At 38.8% G+C, this 17466-nt stretch overlaps 1 protein-coding gene across 1 annotated transcript in view; it reads left to right on the forward strand.

Annotated features, from left to right (window-relative positions):
* The first annotated feature begins 1038 nt into the window (after positions 1-1038).
* KCNK10 (potassium two pore domain channel subfamily K member 10) overlaps positions 1039-17466 on the forward strand; it is a 64807-nt gene continuing 48379 nt past the window's right edge. Inside the window, exon 1 of the mRNA XM_025169244.1 lies at positions 1039-1090. Within this exon, the coding sequence (XP_025025012.1) occupies positions 1039-1090 (52 nt within the window). The remainder of the gene's footprint in view (positions 1091-17466) is intronic.

A 17466-nucleotide genomic window follows, 5' to 3' on the forward strand; every position in this document is an offset into this window, starting at 1 on the left:
TCCACCTAACAACACTGCAATGCAATCTCCTCCTCCAGGCGAGAAAGGGAGCCAGTAAGTAGCCAGCCACCATCAGCGCCCCCACCCCAATAATGCAATCGGAGCGCCACCCCCCTTCCCCTTTTGCTACCAAGGCCGCTGACGCTCTGGCCCTCCTTTGCAGCCGCCTTTCTCCGCCAAGCAAGGTGCTCCCGAGGAACTCTGAGAGCAGCCGGACTAAAGCCGAAGCGGCGAGTCTGTGTTTCCTCCTCCGCCTAGTTTGCACCTTCTCCTGCCGCCGCATTCATATAGGATGATCTCCCGCACCCTCCCACAAGCCGCGTGGCCGCAACTCCCTTCAGCGAGCGGATGACTTCTCTTTTTCCCCGTTCCAAGCTCTGCCTGTTCTCTCCAGTTCTCGCGCGCCATGCATGGATGTCGAGCGAGGTTCTTGGTCCTCTCCGGCAACTGCGGGGTTGCCTAGTGGTGGGGCGGAGATGAGCTTGTTCAATGCATTCTCCAGACGTATTAGCAGCCCACAGCAGCCTGGCTGGCAGGCGAGGCTTGCCTGAGTGGCTGACTGGCGCGATTCCCGGGCACTCTCAGCTCTGCATCTGGCTGAAGGACGCGTTCACGTGTGCGCCGCCAGCCCAATGTGTAATGCTGCAGTGGGCAACCGAGGAGCATCTGCAAAAGGACAGGAGGACTCAGCAACTGCTCTTGGAGCCCATATAAAACCAGGAAGCGCCTTGAATCAGACTTCCCTCTTTCTCTCCCGGGCTATTTTTGCCTTTCTCAGTTATGCCAAAGCTCACTTTGGCATTTGCCACCGTTTCCACTTGCTCTTCAGAACTACACTCCTTTCTTCCCTTCCCTGTTTTCACGTGTATTTTATCTTTGCCTGGCAGCCACTAGTTTATTTTTCCCTTCCTCTCTTGAAAGGCGCCGTCTTCCCTCTGACCCGAAATTAATTTATTTGTTGACTGCAGCACTGAGGCAGGAAAAAAAAAATATTGGGAATTCATTTAATCCTTCCCTTCTCCTTGTGCAAAGAAAGCAATGAAATTTCCAATCGAGACTCCAAGAAAACAGGTGAACTGGGATCCTCAAGGTTGGTGTTGCTTTTTCACTTTTTCAGTAAATAAATAAATAAATACATGCAATGTTTGTCCCTATCTGCCTTCGCGAGTGTATTTGTGCTTGTTATTCTCCCAGCCATCTGATGCTTGAGAAAAAGAAGAGGATTTAGCTGAGATTTGGGGAGGGGGGGAGGCTTTGTTGTTAATTGCAGCTCTGCCCTTCTTTCCCTGTTGACTTTTCTGTCTTGGAAGATGGTCAGTGTTACTACAGTCTTGGGGACTGCAGGGTGAGGGGTGGGGAGGTGGAGAAGGAGAAACTTGTCTAACTGAAAAAAAGCAAAACAAAACAGAAAACAAAAATGTGACATCACTTCTCCCCATACACACTATTTTTAGTCTTTCTGATACAGACTTGTCTTGGGATAATAGGTCTTGTGGGAGGCAGATTCTTTTATCTTGATGCTGGCTTCCTTTGTCACTTCTGGTGATCTTTGTCTCCAGTAAACAGAGCAGTAGATACACCCAGAGAAGATCCACTCCTGCTTCCTCAATGTCAAATGTCTCTTGACAGCTAGGTGGGATGAAATCTTACTGCAGTGGACTCCCATTGGGGTGTCCTGGTAAATAACAGTGCTTAGGGGAGACTAGACATTCAAATGTTTTTCTTCCCTATTAACAATGGAGTAGCACTCCAAGCTTGGTGGGTGAGTGGCTTAACTCTGGGCTTAAGAGGAAGCGAGGTTGTAGAAAGACTGGAGAGGGTGAATACATAGGAGGGGACTGATGTGTGCATCTCTCTTGTGTTCTGTTCTGTAAAACAGTTGGAGTTGTTTAAAACCCATGAGTTTGCATGCCTGTGCATGCACACTTACACAGATGCTTGCTTTTAGTTTAAATGCATATGTTGATTCTTGTTTTTCTGGGGAAAGTGGTAGAGATTACCTCTGTGGATGTGTAAGGATCACTTCATGATTCAGACTAGGCTGAACATCTAGGCTTTTAACCTATAAACAGCAACAGTGGATGCTAATATCTTTGCAGTCCCAGGAAGACTGACAGATTTAAATATTTTCTGAAGGACTAGGATTGGCTCCCGTTTTTACCATTCCTTTCTCACTCTTTGTTTAACCTGTCAGTGCTTTGAAATGGACAAAATGTCCAATTCTGTGTTGTCTTCAGACATAGCAATGGATTTAATAGCACAAGAACTGAATTATAAAAATATTCCAGATGCTTGAATTTGAAATAGACAAAGGAAGTGTATTTGTTTCTATGTTTCATAATAACTTATTTTCACCTTAAGAGATGATGAAATTGATGCTGATTCTAACATCTTTATTGGGGGAAAACAGACACTGGGAAATTTGCGCTTTCATTTGCTAAATTTTGTTGTTGCAAAATAAATAAAATGAAATAAAGAATCCCTAAACATCAGTGATGTCCTCTGTGCAGCCAAAGCCCAATTAATCAGTTTAGTAGGGCTTCTCAAGCTCAACAAGTGGTGGACTCCAGTTGCATTAAAAAGTTCAGATAGTAAGTAATTATTCCTATGGTGTGATTATTTCCCTAATGTGTTGCTGAGTCAATTCCCATATTTATGCTGATATCATATATTTAATTATGAAAAAAAAAACAACCAGAAAAAAAGCAAAAAAAGCCGGCCATATAAATGAAGCTCTTTTGCTAACACAAAATCCAAACAACTTTAGGTTCCCTTTTAATATAGGAGCAGTTGGTATGTTCACCAGTTTTCTGTCAGTTCACCTGACAGCTCTTCTGTAAGATTTAAATGTCTGTCGCATGAGAACAGAACCAATTTTATAGGTCTGTAACCAGTTGTCACCAGTGATCTCAGCCATATCTGTCAGACTGTACCTTAAGTAACAGTATGAAAAAATATAAGAAGTAGTTCTTTGTCCTGAAACCATTCATGGTGCTATTTTTAAATACCATTGGGTTATGCCCATTGCCGCCTTTGGTGGGGATTCATAGGAGACCAAATGTTCTGTGACAAATGAATGGATCAGTACAGACTAATATGTCTATCTCACAAAAAATGCTTTGGACCTTGCTTCTTATACTGGCAGACGCTGGGGCCAAAACCTCATGGACGCCTGATTCTGGCTTGAGTTCATTGTTGGTGGAGTTACAGTCGGTTTAAGATGATCTAATGCTCCTGCATTAATACAGAAGGAAGAGATCTGCTTTTATTTTTTTACTGCATGAACGAAACATCTTTTATATAATTAAGATAATATTTTGTTCACAGATCATTGGCGGGGTAGCAGAAACAATTCTTGCTAATTCCTCCTCTTCTCTGCAGCTTCTGGAAAACTGTTCTAGACAACCGGGGGGATTTATCAAAACTGGGAAGTGATACAGGGTATCAGAAGAAGACACTTCCCATTTTCAGTGGCAGCTTCTGCTGGATCTCAGTTTCTTGTCGAAAGGAAGTAAATGTTCCATCTGAAAAGAACACTGGATTTAACCCATAAAATGAGAAAAAAGTTTAAACATTTAATATAAAATTATGCTGACTTTTTAAAATGAAAATGCTTGGATTACTAGCCAGCTCAGAAGTTGCTACTCCAAGGTTTCAACTTAGACTTAAAATCAATATGACTTGAGTCCTAATTAACTACAGTGGGTTTGTTCCACATATGAGTATATTTGGGTCCAACCCTAAGTATTTTAATATGATATATTGGCAATAGCATACATTTAATTTTGAAAATGGTTCCATAATTGGAGTCATAATTTTGCACTCCAATTAATGTGTACTCAAAATCTCAAACTTCACAAATCATTTGAATGTGAGCAATTACATAAATTTTCTTAAAGTAAGAATATTAAGTCTCTGATTCAAAGAATGTGCCAAATTATTTTATTTGTCTATGTTCAGTACATTTAGACAGTCATGGGATAATAAATCATATTGGATATATTGTTAAATTTAATTACCATCTGTTAATCTGATTTGGTGCCCCTCAATGGATGGAACAATATAAGCCATATTGCATTTCTGATAGGATGTTAAAACACTCAGGATGAACAACTTTGAATGTTGATGATTTTATGGACTCAACTACATTCATTTTCTGAATATGTGTGTTGTGAAATTTCTGTAAGATGCAGCTAGATGGGTCTAACTCCAGAGCCACCCAGAGTCACCCTCTGGGGGAGATGGGCGGCATACAAATTTAATAAATAAATAAATAAAAAATAAAATAAAATAAAATAAAGTTTCTGGATGGACTCTGATATCTATTTTAATATGGCAAATCATAGTTTGTTTGATAATTACACAAAATGTTTAAGATACTTTAAGCTTCTACACTCAATAATTGAGAGAGATGTTATATCAAATAATTAATATTTTGTAAATTAATTATTAGCTGTTTCATTTTTTTGCCCAGAGGCAGTAAGTATAAATTTGATATTCATGAAATGTAACCATGCAACTTTTGTTGAGTTTCAGAATGAGCGTATATTGAGTAGCATATCTGAGTTTGTCTCATTGTAATATCGGGAATGGCCCTCCAAGCATGACATATAAAATATTAGCTGATGACAGTTACACTTTTATACAGTTGATATGAATAGAAATAGGGATGTTACATGTGCTAAGGTAACAGAGGAAAAATCTTTATATCAACTGACAGAAATGCAGAGAAGAGAATATTTTTCTAAGATTAATTTTAGAATGCTTCATCCCTGGTTTGACGTTTCGGATTTCTATAAAAGGTTGTGGTTGTATACTCTGAGAATATAAGATATGTATGGTTGCTATAGTAACACCAGTTATTTGGGCCTGTCTTTGTTGGGAAGAATGAGTTTTCAGCCTTAAAAAGAAGTTTTTGAGATTGAAACACCTGTCTACCCATTCAACAGCAGAACCAAGTACAATAGCTCATTATTATATATTTCCTTTTGTTTTGGGAAGCCTTACGACAGACTGGATATATATTCATCTAGACAGAAAACTTCACAGAAAACTAGTTTATGATAGATTTTACATAGAGGGTAAGCCCAACATTTCCTTATATTCTACTGAAATCAGTGATATCATCAGCTACATGCATTAGAACGAAAGAAACTGCCTTATACTGGATCAGATCATTGGTCCGTGAAGCCTCACTCCTGAATTTCAGGCAGGAGATTTTCTAATCTGCCTGGAGATGCCACAGAATTACATCAGACTTGGAGATAATAGAGATACTGCAGCTGGTCCCGTGAAGTACTGTAAAGAGAAGTTATGTGAATCAGGGAGCCACACCACATTCACTAGCATCCAGTCCCCCTTTCTTGGTAGAATCATGCCTACATATGGCAGGAATGTGGCTATAGTGTTAGTGATATTGTGATAAGCAACCTGGCAGGCCTTCAGCATTACTCTGAGCACATCCGTTTGGCCTAAAGATTGTATTGTAGAGTGTTCAATATGAGCAGTTTGCCCTTGATAATGTCAGGTCCAGCATGATAAGCAGGGCAACCTGAACAAATGCCCAGGACACCAGCATGGTCAAGTTAAATTTCTTTACTTTTTTCCCTTCATGACTCATGATGCCTAAGCTACTCTTAAGGGAGTTTATAACACAGCAAACGACCAGATCTCAAGTATTTATGGCCATGCCAAAAGGAGCATGCCGATTTTTTTTTTTTTTTTACTCATGAGGCCTCAAGTCACAGAAATGAGAGACGGTACAGATTAATCCTGTCACAATAACTATGCAATTAACTTAATGATTTCAAAGAATTCACACTGACCTCCATCCTTGATTGGCAGTTCCATTTTAGAGATGGAAATTGAAGTATAGAATGGGTGACGGATGCTAAGCAAGACCCCTTTGTAATCAGAGTAAAGGAGCAACTAGTCCAATTGCCATAGGTATTATGGTATTCTATAAAATCTTCTATTATTTATTTTCTGCAACGGGGGATATGTTTTGCCCTTGTGCCTCTTCTGTAGCAGTGAGGCTAAGGATTTAGTGTTATGGATACATCCCAGGATGTTTAGATGTCTGGGGTTTATATAGAACAGAGCAGTTTCTTGCAATCAATCAATCAAACTGGTGTTTTGGCTGTTGCCCCTTTTTTTTAAAGTTGAACTGCAGAGTAATTGCTCATCATTTCCTTGCCTTGAAATTTCTCTCCATACAAGAGCAGTGTATAACTGTATCAAGTTGCCCATTTAATAGTGGCAGGGCTGGACATTGTTATGTTCTGTCAACCCCTTGTCTACACTTGGATAAAAGCAAAGTTTGGAGGATGGAATCTTGGAAGAAAAAAAAGTGTTGTCACGGAGCAACAAGTGGCACTACTATAGTGATGCCATCCCATAGGAGTCTTCTATGCCATGGGTATAAAACTCTGTGATTTACTGGAGCTGCAGAGCTCATATCCCAGAAGAACTGACTCAGACCTCTTCTGGGAAGGTAAGTAGAGAACTGTGCAATTCTTATAAAGAGATATCTGAAATACTTTTTAAAAGTAGTGTTTGCTCATTTCCCCCTAGCATTCCTTGAAGAATCCCAGTGCTATTCCAGTAAAGGTAACAGAATTGAACTACAGTATGTGTCCCATGAGGGGCGCTCATAGATCTCTCTTTCAATTAATTTGTAAGAAGGGCTCATAAACAACTGCACCACCTTTCCAAACTTGCTTTCCCCAACTGCTACCCTCCAGCAGAGCTGAGTCTAAAACATCCCAAATTCCAAATCAGGATAGCCAATGCTAAAGGTAGTCACAACCTATCTGGAAAGTGCTACCCTGGGGAAAGTCGTTACAGATTATTTTTTTAAAGCAATTAGAAAGGAAGAGAAACCTATCAACTTCATTCACGTATTGTTTGAATCAGCAAAGTTTCATTGTCATTGCTATGGTGGATGCAGTAATGGCTGCATTTAATTAGCTTACAAAATGTGAGGTATTTGTACTGCAATGGCTGGCAACTGCAGCCTCCCATATCAACAAGCAATTGCACAAAGGTCCTGTTCTTGAAACCAAAATCCCGCGGAAGTTGGTTGTTGTACGTGCTAAACTGTTTGTTCTCTTGCATAGAGCAGAGGAACTGGATTCACTGAATGGCTGCAAAATGTGTTCTCTGATGGCTTGTGCTGATGTAGAAAAATTGGTAGAACTATTTGGCAAGCAGCTCAGCATCTATAGCAAGCCCTACTTTATTCAGATTTCAAGATGCTGTAGCTCAGCTTATTTAAAGTTGTTTTGTGGACATGAACTGGCAGAAACTATGACACCAGTATCAATACAGGAAAAGAAAAAAAAACAACACTCTACTGAAAAGATTCCCCAAATAGAAAGGGAAAAAAAATCATTGTTTGGGACCCAGTATATTTTTTGAAGATTGAGACAATGTGAGGATATTTAGCATTCATGGACAGAGTACAAGTCTGAGGTTTGTGTTGGAACATAACTCCATTCTCGCCAGTTTCTGAAGATGCTGGAAACATATAAAGCTATATGAGTCATCATCATCATCTTGTATGGTGCCTGACACCCAAATATCTCCTTTGGATGTTGGAATATCAAAGTTTGATATATGCCTTTGTAACTTAATTCTGCAATTCAAAATGTAAATACCCATTTTGAAATTTCAGAAAGAGAAAAAGGATACAAAGTGCATTGCATTGTTTCATTTAAAATGTGGCTGTTCGAACATTATGCTTAACTAGTAGGCTGTACATTCCTTTGGATTTAGCTGCCTAAATGCACGAGAGCATGATTGTATCCTCTGTCTGCAACTTCTTAATTGCAGCTCTTTAATTTAAAAGCAATGCCTTTTCCAGGGATTATGCAGCTGTTTTAAAGAGTTGGAGTCTGTTGCTATAGCTGTACTTCTATGCAATCTGATGCACCTTTTCTGAATTTATTCTGGAGTGCTACACAGCTCTATAAGGTAATTACAAACTGGATAGGCAAATGAAATTGGTATCAAGAAGATTATTATTATTGGATTTATATCCTGCCTTTCTTTCTACAACTCAAGGTGGTGCACATAATGCTCTCGCCTTCTGTTTTCCCTACAACAACCACCTAGTGTGATGGCTGAGAGAGAGTGACTGGCCCAAAGTCATCTAGCTGGTTTTCATTTAGCCTAAGGGAGGGCTAAAACTCATGGGCTCCCAGATTCCAATCTGTCACCTTCACCACTACATCAACCTGGCTCTCTCTTTCTCTTTTCTTGTTTTGATTCTTTTCTATGCTACGCATGAAAATGTTCTCAAAGGAAATTTAATGTATTTTTAGTTCCCTACTAGCACAACTTGTAATCTTTTCCATCTGTGTGAGAAAACAGTATTTTTGGGGGGAGCCATAAGATATTTGTTACCAGCGTGCAGCCTTTATATATCTGTGCACTGTACCATTAAGCATTTCCAAAGGTGGGCAACCTTGCTTGGCGCTGAGAGCCCCCAGCTTGCTGGGTCAGATATTGTGTATACATGGACATGTACTTGTTTGCCCACCAGAAGGAGTCTGGTAGCACCTTTTTGAACTGTAGCTTGCAAAAGCTTATGCCTTTTAATAAAACTGGTAGTTGGAAAAAGTGCTACCAGACTCTTTCTGATTTTTTTGCTACCATAGACCTTCACAGCTTTCTTTCTACAAGATCACCCCCTTTAATTCCTCTTCTCATCTCTACCTCTCTCCCAGTGTTCTTGAACAGGCTCAGTGAGAGGAAAGAAGAAACAAATGAAGCTTCTTCCCAGGGAGTCTCTTTAAAGATGGTTGATTTTCCCCGCTGCAAGAAGTCAGCAATTTTGAGCAGAGTCTCTTGGACCTTGGTGTCTTCCAGTGATCCTGCTGAAAACTGCTGGTATTCTAGTATTACTGGCAGCAGGAATCTTGTAGTTTGTTATCTGTCAACTCACTGAACAGGTGGGAAAAATGGATCAGCTTCAGTGTTATTCCATGGGTCAAAGATTGCAGAATTATTGGGTAACATGTAAATTGCATGTATGGAAGAGGGAATCGCTGTGCAAATCACAGAGTTCCTCAGCATTATAAATTCCCAGTGTGTTTCCTAGATTAAGCTGATATCAGGAGACAGACAAAATAATCACTTTTAAACTAGTATAATTTGATGATATGAGCAGTGGACCAAATGTTGTTTTCAATTGCTTCCGCCTAATACTACCTACTGTCTTGTCAAAGCTAGTTCTTTGTTATTGGTTTAAAGAGCTTATACAAATATTTTTCATACTTAAAGTCTTTTCCAAATAAGGCTCAACACTTTATGATTACATGGACCTATCCATATTGTTTTCTTGGCAACAGAATGAAAGGGTCACTGCTTTCTTTGGGGTTGTTTCTTCAACTTCCTGGTCAAGTTGTTAGCTGTGGGATTTCTCGGTGGTCTCCAATACAAGTATTAACCAGGTCTGACCCTGCTTTAGTGTCTTTCAAGATCAGCCAGAATTGGCTAAGTGCAGCCACCTGTTGAGACCTCATACTGAATAGGAATCTGCAAAAAGAAAAAAAAAAAGAAAAAACCGTAAAAAATTGGATCAATTTAAGCTGCAAAGAAACCAATAATACTTCAGAATTAAAAACACAATCAGTGGAGTAAAACAAGCCATATATGGCTAACATTTTTAACAGGTACAAAGGATTCCTTTCATTTCAATCTTTATGGCTGTACTTTACCACCAGGATTAAAGGCATCATATCTGGGATGGCAAGCGATGAGATTTTGAAGCTGCAAATACAACAAGCAGATACCATTAATTGTTTTAGAAGAAACTCTGCTTGGTAGCATGCAAATGTTAATTGGTCCACAAAGAATATGTTGAGCTAAAATGCACATTATGTTAAGAACATTATTTCAAGCCATAAAAAGTTGATACATGTGCAAAAGCATGTCTCAGTACATGAAGTTAAGGTTACAGATTGGAATTGCACTATAAGAAAGAAGTTAAACTTCCCTATTTTTGTTCCCTTCAAAAATAAATTTGCTTAACAACGAAAGCTCCCATTAATGCCTAATAAGACCATTGGAGTCACTGGCATAGGATGGTTTTTCTCAAGATTGTAAGTCTTGATCTGGATTAGCAGCCATAAACTGGATTGTCCCTTCTTCCCCCTCCTGACAGAGAGAGAGAGAGAGAGACTCTAACCTAAATGCTACTGTGCATTTAATGTAACATATAGCCACTCTAGAAGGGTATTGCAAAAGCCTGAGAATTTGGAGAACAGCAACTTCACATGCTGTTGATGGCTATCATTTTTTGGAGTTCTATGCAGTACGGTTCCTGTGCTCACCCAGCAGCATTTTAGACTTTCGGAAAGTGCTCTCCAGGGTGCTGTAGTCTTTCTCTAGGCTGACAGGAGCTGCCAGCTCAGTAAAGTGTGCAGTGCAAGAAAAGGGAGAAAGAGGAGCAGTTCATGCCTCAGACTTTCAGCATGGAGACATTTGGTAGCAATTTGTGCTATTTTGTAAAGTCTGCCTTGTAGCTTTCTCACCATTTGTTGCTCTCTTGAGTGATTCTTGTAAAATGCCCACCTGGGCAAGCTTTATATTCTTTATATTGCTCGCAGTAAGGATGTTTGAGGGACTGTCTCTCTCCAGTTATCTCTGTCCATCCTAAAAGATCTGAGGTGGCTGACATGCCCCAGGTTCCATCAATTAAACAGTGTCATCTGATGGGACTCCAAAGCATGCCTTCTCTATTACAGTGCGTGCTCTGTACCCTCACCCCCAAGATTTGGCTGGCCCCAAGCCTGCCACTGGCCTTTAAAAAAGACCTGAAGACCTGGTTCTTCCCCCAAGCACTGGGCTAGGAAGACATATGAGCCCACCTTAGGGATGTGTGTGTGTGTGTGTGTGTGTGTGTGTATATGTATGTATGTTTTTGCATGTATGTATGTATATGTATGTCATGTTTATTCCCAATGTGCTCTATTTATTTTTTATTGTTGCATTTATATTATAAAATTGTAACTCTGTTAGCCACCCAGAGTTCTTTTCCCTAAAAAAAAACTGGTTAAAAAGCAAGGAGCAGGCAATTAGATAATGTCCTTAGGAGAGCAAACAATGATAAAGAACTTTGCTGAAAACTTACATGCATTTATATATGTAATCCATTCATATCCTGGTTTCTTCCATCATGACATTCAATACTGTAAGTGGATTCCTTTCTAGACTCTTATTTGACCTGTTCTGCTTAGTTTCAGTACGGCTGCTGCATCTTTGCTGTGATTCTAAATTTGTGCAGCTCCTTATTGTTGATATTAAGACTTCTTATATTAAGAAGTCTGCTAACTTGCTCTTTAAAAATACATTTTATGAATTCTATCTCCAGAACCATGTTTTCAGAATACTTTTATGTATTATGTATTATGCTATATTGCTTTTAAAATGTATATATCCTCTTTTATTCTATATAGTGCATACAGATCCAACCAACTGATTGTTGAGTCATGAACTTTGATAGAACCACTGTTGACAATAAAACAGCTTGCCTCTAGTGGGCAAGTATAGTCCATATTAAGCATGTAAGGGGTTATTGTAACATACATACATTATGTGTGGATGACATGGAGTCAGAATTTAATGATTATTTCATATAATCACTTCATTCTCTGCACCTTTAGGCCTGTTGAGTACCAGCTGCTGTGCACTGGAGGGGGTATCAGCTTCATGTCCTATTTGTGCATTTACAGAGACATTTGAGTAGCTGCTTTTGGCAATTGACAGATGGAAGAGGTGGCTTTTTGGAATTCTTGCTGTTTTTAGGTTCTCGTATAACCAGGAGCTGTTCTGCTGAGTAAAAGCAGAATAGGCTTAAACCCTAAACTGGATTAAAAAGATTAATATATGCAAAGAATAATGCATATATATTATTTGGGCTGTTCTAATTTGAGTATCTCCACTGAGACTGGTCATGATTTTGATCCAAAGCGAGTGGTATGAAAATTCTGTCCGTAATGCTCATTTTCTTATGCATGATACTTCATATTTTAGATAAATATGAATCACCCTGCGTTTCTCTCTGATCTGCAGTTTCCTTGCTTACTATTATTGTTGGACTACTGTTTTCCACAAAAGCAGTGAACAAAACATCTGCAAAATATGGGTTTTTATTTACTCTGTATATGTTACTTCAAGCTAATTAGGACCTGGTTTAATCCAAGAAATATTAATTACTGGGGTTTCAATTAGAGCTATGTCAGTTTTCCAAAAACTAACCAAAAGTGAGTTACCAGACACTAGATGATAATATACAGAAATAGTCATTGAAGGATTGTTTTAATATGACAGTTTAGAGTACTCTTTCGAAATAACTCTTGGCTGAAGTGACATTTAAGCTTTGTTTCCACATGGATCTCTTGACCCCAAAGAGGAGATTCATATAACAAAAAGATTATTTTTACATGAGTCTATCCAGACCTTACGTGATACTGTCTTTTGGGGAGTGAAAATGATAGTATTGAAAAGATAAAATTATTAGGAAATACTTAGACAGCCATAGAGTCACTGAGTGTGTTGGGGAAAAAAAAAAAAGCTAAATGCATGGATAGAGAAAGGAGGCTCTATCATAAAGCTTGAACTGTTATTTCATCATTCATTCATTCATCAAATTTGTCACTGCCCATCTTGTAAAACAACTCTGGGTGGTTTACAACAAGATAAAAATTCATTAAAATACAACATAAAAACAATCCTAAAAATAAATAAATTCCAAGAAGATAGAAAATTGGCAAGTAATTTGAATACCAACAATATCTTGAATTGTTGGTATTCAAATGTCCCTGGAGAAGTTTCTCTTGCCCTCTCCCACAGCTATAAATAAATACTTTACACCCTCTCATTTAGCAACCACAATCCTTTCCTTAAATTGGAAGCAAAATGGTTGCTAAACAAACACGTGACAGAGGAAAAGAGTGATGCCGTGAAGATCACTGGTTGCTACCATCTCATTCAGATAGTTCTCTTGTACAGTGTCCTGTGCTTGGTGTATTCGAGTTTGATACAGTATGATGGGCAAATTCAGCCAATTGTGGTTTATTTGACAAACCATGGTTAAGAAACCATAGCTTAGAAAGATGCATAAATCCAGTCTATGTGTTGACATACATTTCCATGATCTGTGAATGATTTCTGGGCTCTGAAAAGCTATTGTTTTGATCTATAAGCTGATTAAGTTTGCTTCCATGCAAAATAAGAAAAATTGTGTTTGAACAGGGCTCAGATCCACTAAGCTGAAGTCTCAAGTCCCAGTTTCAGTGTTGCCTGGGGGAAAAAAAAGACTACTGGTCATTTTGTGCAAGCAACTTATGGCAGAAAGTATGTAGAGGACTGACATTTAAAGTCCCAGAGTCTTACATCACTGGGGACTTCCATTCCTTGCCCAGATGGACTAGTAATAAAATACAATTTGCTCATTTGGGGTGCAGGACTGATTATTTTCAGAGAGAAAGTTAACCAAATGTATTGGTACTAATAGCAGTATTTGTTGCAGAGTGCTGGCATATTACTGAACTTAGCAGTGCTAACACTGCATTAGAATTCACTTTAGGGAAATGGAGCAGCTGTTCTTTTAGTTTATCTAGATGAACTGCATCTTTTCACTGTTATGTGACTATTAAAGTGCAAATGATCTCATCACGGCAGAAGGAGAAAGTTTTCTTCCCACTGCCTTCAGGTGTACCTTGGTCTGCGGTGCAATTATTCTCGTGTCAGGAAATTCTACATGAGATAACTTGTAACATCTCCTATTGCCACAATTCAGTAATTTTTTTTAAAGTACATTTGATTCTGTAGTGGGCACTTTAATTGGACCATTAACTATTAATTTGCAAATATAACGAAAGAGTGGAAATGAAGTTAAGGCAAGAGGGCATTTCCTGAACATTAGCACCTTTCTTTTTCAGCATCAATTAAAAAGCTAAGCTAACCAAATTGCCCCCCTTTAAGTTTTCAGGGTATGGTTCATTTTTTATTTTATGCATTATTGCATTTCTATTCCAGCATTCCCCTGAGAGTTCAAGATAACATACATGGAGTTTCTTCTGATTTGATCCACACAGCAACCCAGTGGGATAGATTGTTTTAGGAATAAAGCTGGTGAGGCAGGAACCAGCAGTTCTCGGGTTAGAGAGAACCATTATGTCAACCTAGATCAGGTCTTTGCAGATAAAAAAAAATCACAGCCCGAAGAGGCTATATTCCAGCAATAGCCTGCTTAGAAAGTCTTTACAATGGCCAGTCTGGGTGAGCAGAATCATTCCAATACTTGAGAAGGTTTGTTCACTAGGATAATCTCCCACAACCTGGTGCCCTCCAGATACATTGGAAGTGCCTCTCATATCAATTCCAGTTGATATGGCTATGCTAGTTATGAATTATGGGAACTAGTAACAACACATCTGGAGTGCACTGGTCTAACTTAATCTAGTCTAAGGAAATATGACAGACTAACGCTCTTGTGGCTTACTGTATAAGGACTAATATTCATAATTAGGGCCACTCGCAGTTGCCAGTTCAGACTAAAGTGTGCAGATGGGCAGTTTGCACATTTGTCTCTTCAAAGGGTACTTTTTTTCTGGATACTTATGCTAGGCTGATTAACATACCTGTTAAATATTTTACAACTATAAGTAACAATTATTAACACTACTTCCCAGAGATCTACCAGGTTCCCAGCTCAGGAGCAGAGAGAAATCTGCCAGGTATGCAAAATGCATAGTTAAAGACATTGTGACTGTAGTCCAGCGTATTAGGAGTAGATAACTAGTCCTCATTAACTGAGAGTATCCAGTTGTACAGTCCTAGGACCCAAGTTCTTAAATATTTTTCAATATTTTCACTAATTACTTAGATAGAACAGTAGAAGGAATGTGTATCAGATTTTCAGGTGAGACAAAATTGAATAGAATGGCAAATACTCTAGACATAAAACCCAAAATGATTGGTTAGAAAAATCAGCTGAAAAGAACAGAATTAAATTTTGCAGCGATAGATACACAAAGAAAATAAAATATCCAGAAATAAGATGGGGAATATTAGGTCTGATAATATGTGTGAAAAGGAACTTGGAATTGTAGTTGGTCTCAAGCTGACTATGTATCAGTAACATCAATTCCAGCTAAAAAGGGAAATGTAGTTTTAGGATCTATCAATAGATGTATAGTTTCCAAAATATGGAAAATAATAATTCCACTATAGCCTGCATTGACCAGCCTCACCTTGAGAACTGTTGTAGTTCTAGTTACTATGTTTGGTTTGGGGCATTGCATGTTTAAGTTAAGTTTAAGTTCAAGTGATCAGGGGGCTGGAAACCTGGTTTTAGGAGGAGAGACTGAAGAAATGGGATGTTTAGCTTTGAGAGGAAACAATGGAGGAAGTTGTAAGACCTCTTTTGAGGTGTCTGAAGGGATGTCACTTAGAAGAAAGTCAAAACCTGTTTGGTATCATCCTAGAAGACATGGAAAAATGGTCTCAAGTTACAGGAAAGCCAATTCCAATTGTATGTTAAGAAACACTTCTTAACAGTAAGAGTAATTTAACAGTGGAACCAGTGACTAACAGAGCTGGTAAGTTCTCCCTGCTCTGGATACATCTGCAGGATGGAGTCAAAATGGGCAAGATGGCAGAAGGAGTGCTGCGATACAAGCCCCATCTCCTTTGTATATGCATGCATTGATGCACATACAAAAGGGGCGGGCTGACATCATAAAACTGCACCCACCATCTTGCTGGTTTTGACTCCCTTCCATTCCCAGAGGCTGCTGACATTTTCAAACAGAATCTGGGCAGCCACCTAATCATTAGACTTTTGCATTGAACAGGGGGTTGGGTTCAATTGTCCTACCACACAGTTCTGTCACTCTATTGCACCTTTGTTGTAGTAGCTCACTCTTATATTACGTTGCTTTCGTAAAGATGTCCCATCTAAAGAATTGGCCTGATCTGTATCTGCTTAAGCTTCAGTTATATTTTCATACTTTTCACTAGGACCAGTATTTAGTTATTTTTAATTGCTGCTGACATCTTAGTTTTAATGTCTCTGCCTTTAGTAGCAGTTTGTGCACTTTTATTGTTTTAAAGTATGATTATTTTTATGACTACATTATTTTGCCTACTTTAACTTTATGGGGAGAAGTGATTCCGAAACACCAAAACTAAAATGAACTAAACTGGTAAGGTTACAGAAGCTGACATTTAAAATAGCGTGGCTACTAGCTCCTGAGTACAATATCCTCTCCAAACAAACAGGAACTTACCTTTCCCCAGTGACATCATCTGTGGCACAACACCTGGCAAAGTCCCCTTTGAGGCATGACAATCTGCCAATTTAAAGTGTGTATTGTGTAAACTGAGATTTGTTACCATGTTTAATGAGAGAGTTTAAAACCTACTTCATTATGTCTTAACAAACTGTACTGGAAAAGCAGATTCTTAGGAGACTTTTTCCAGACATCAGGCTGATGAAAATTTGTTTTTTGGACTCAGAGGCAGGTTGAAAGTACAAGTCCTGCATACTAATTAGGGCTATGCAATAATCTGAATTAGAAGAGGAAGAAGTCATGTGGGTGTCTGGGTATCACCCCTAGGAAGCTCCTTAAACAAGAGTCCACTGGAGTTGGGTGGCCAATAAATGTAAATTTAAATAAATAAATAAAAATTTTTAAAAAGAGTCCTTTCCTGCGATCATGCCAGTCAGTCTAGAGGGCCTAGACTGAAAACTGCTGTATGTGGTAGCTCTTTTCCATGGAGGCAAACTTTCTCTGGAAGGCTTCATCACCCTTGCATTTTCTTCATTAAGCTAAAAAAAGAAAAGAAAATGACCATAACAGAATAATACTGAGGAAAAAATCCATCTGCATTATAACATCTTTAGAAAGCTCTTTGGGCATGTAGATCCTATTATAAGCACATAGTGGAGGCAGAACCTGCTATTTATGATGGTTATTCCTCTCCCAAGACCTCCAACTAAGTTGGATACTTGGTAACTTGTTAATCTATCCAAGTATACCAGATAGTGAATCTCCACTGGAGAATATTCTGCTATTTCATGATACTGATATGTGGAACCTAGGAAGTTGCTTTAGACCAGTGTTTCTCAAACTTGGCAACTTTAAGACATGTGGACTTCAACTCCCAGAATTCCCCCAGCCAGCAATTCTGGGGAATTCTGGGAGTTGAAGTCCACATGTCTTAAAGTTGCCAAGTTTGAGAAACATTGCTTTAGACTGAGTGAAACCACTGAGCCATCTGGTTCAATATTGTTTACACTGACTGGTAGAAGTATGTTTAGAGCCTAACTTGAATGTCAAGGGCAGAATTTGAAAGCTTTGGATGAAATTTGATTCATTGTAATTGAGTTGTGGCCGTCTCATAAAATGAACCAATTCATCCCACTCAAGCTTGCTACAGTTATTATTCATT

The sequence above is a fragment of the Python bivittatus genome, unplaced genomic scaffold, assembly GCF_059951505.1.
Source record: "Python bivittatus isolate LINGU-HERP-01145 unplaced genomic scaffold, Pbiv_v1 ctg000480_np1212, whole genome shotgun sequence".
In the NCBI taxonomy this organism is placed as follows: Eukaryota; Metazoa; Chordata; class Lepidosauria; order Squamata; family Pythonidae; genus Python; species Python bivittatus.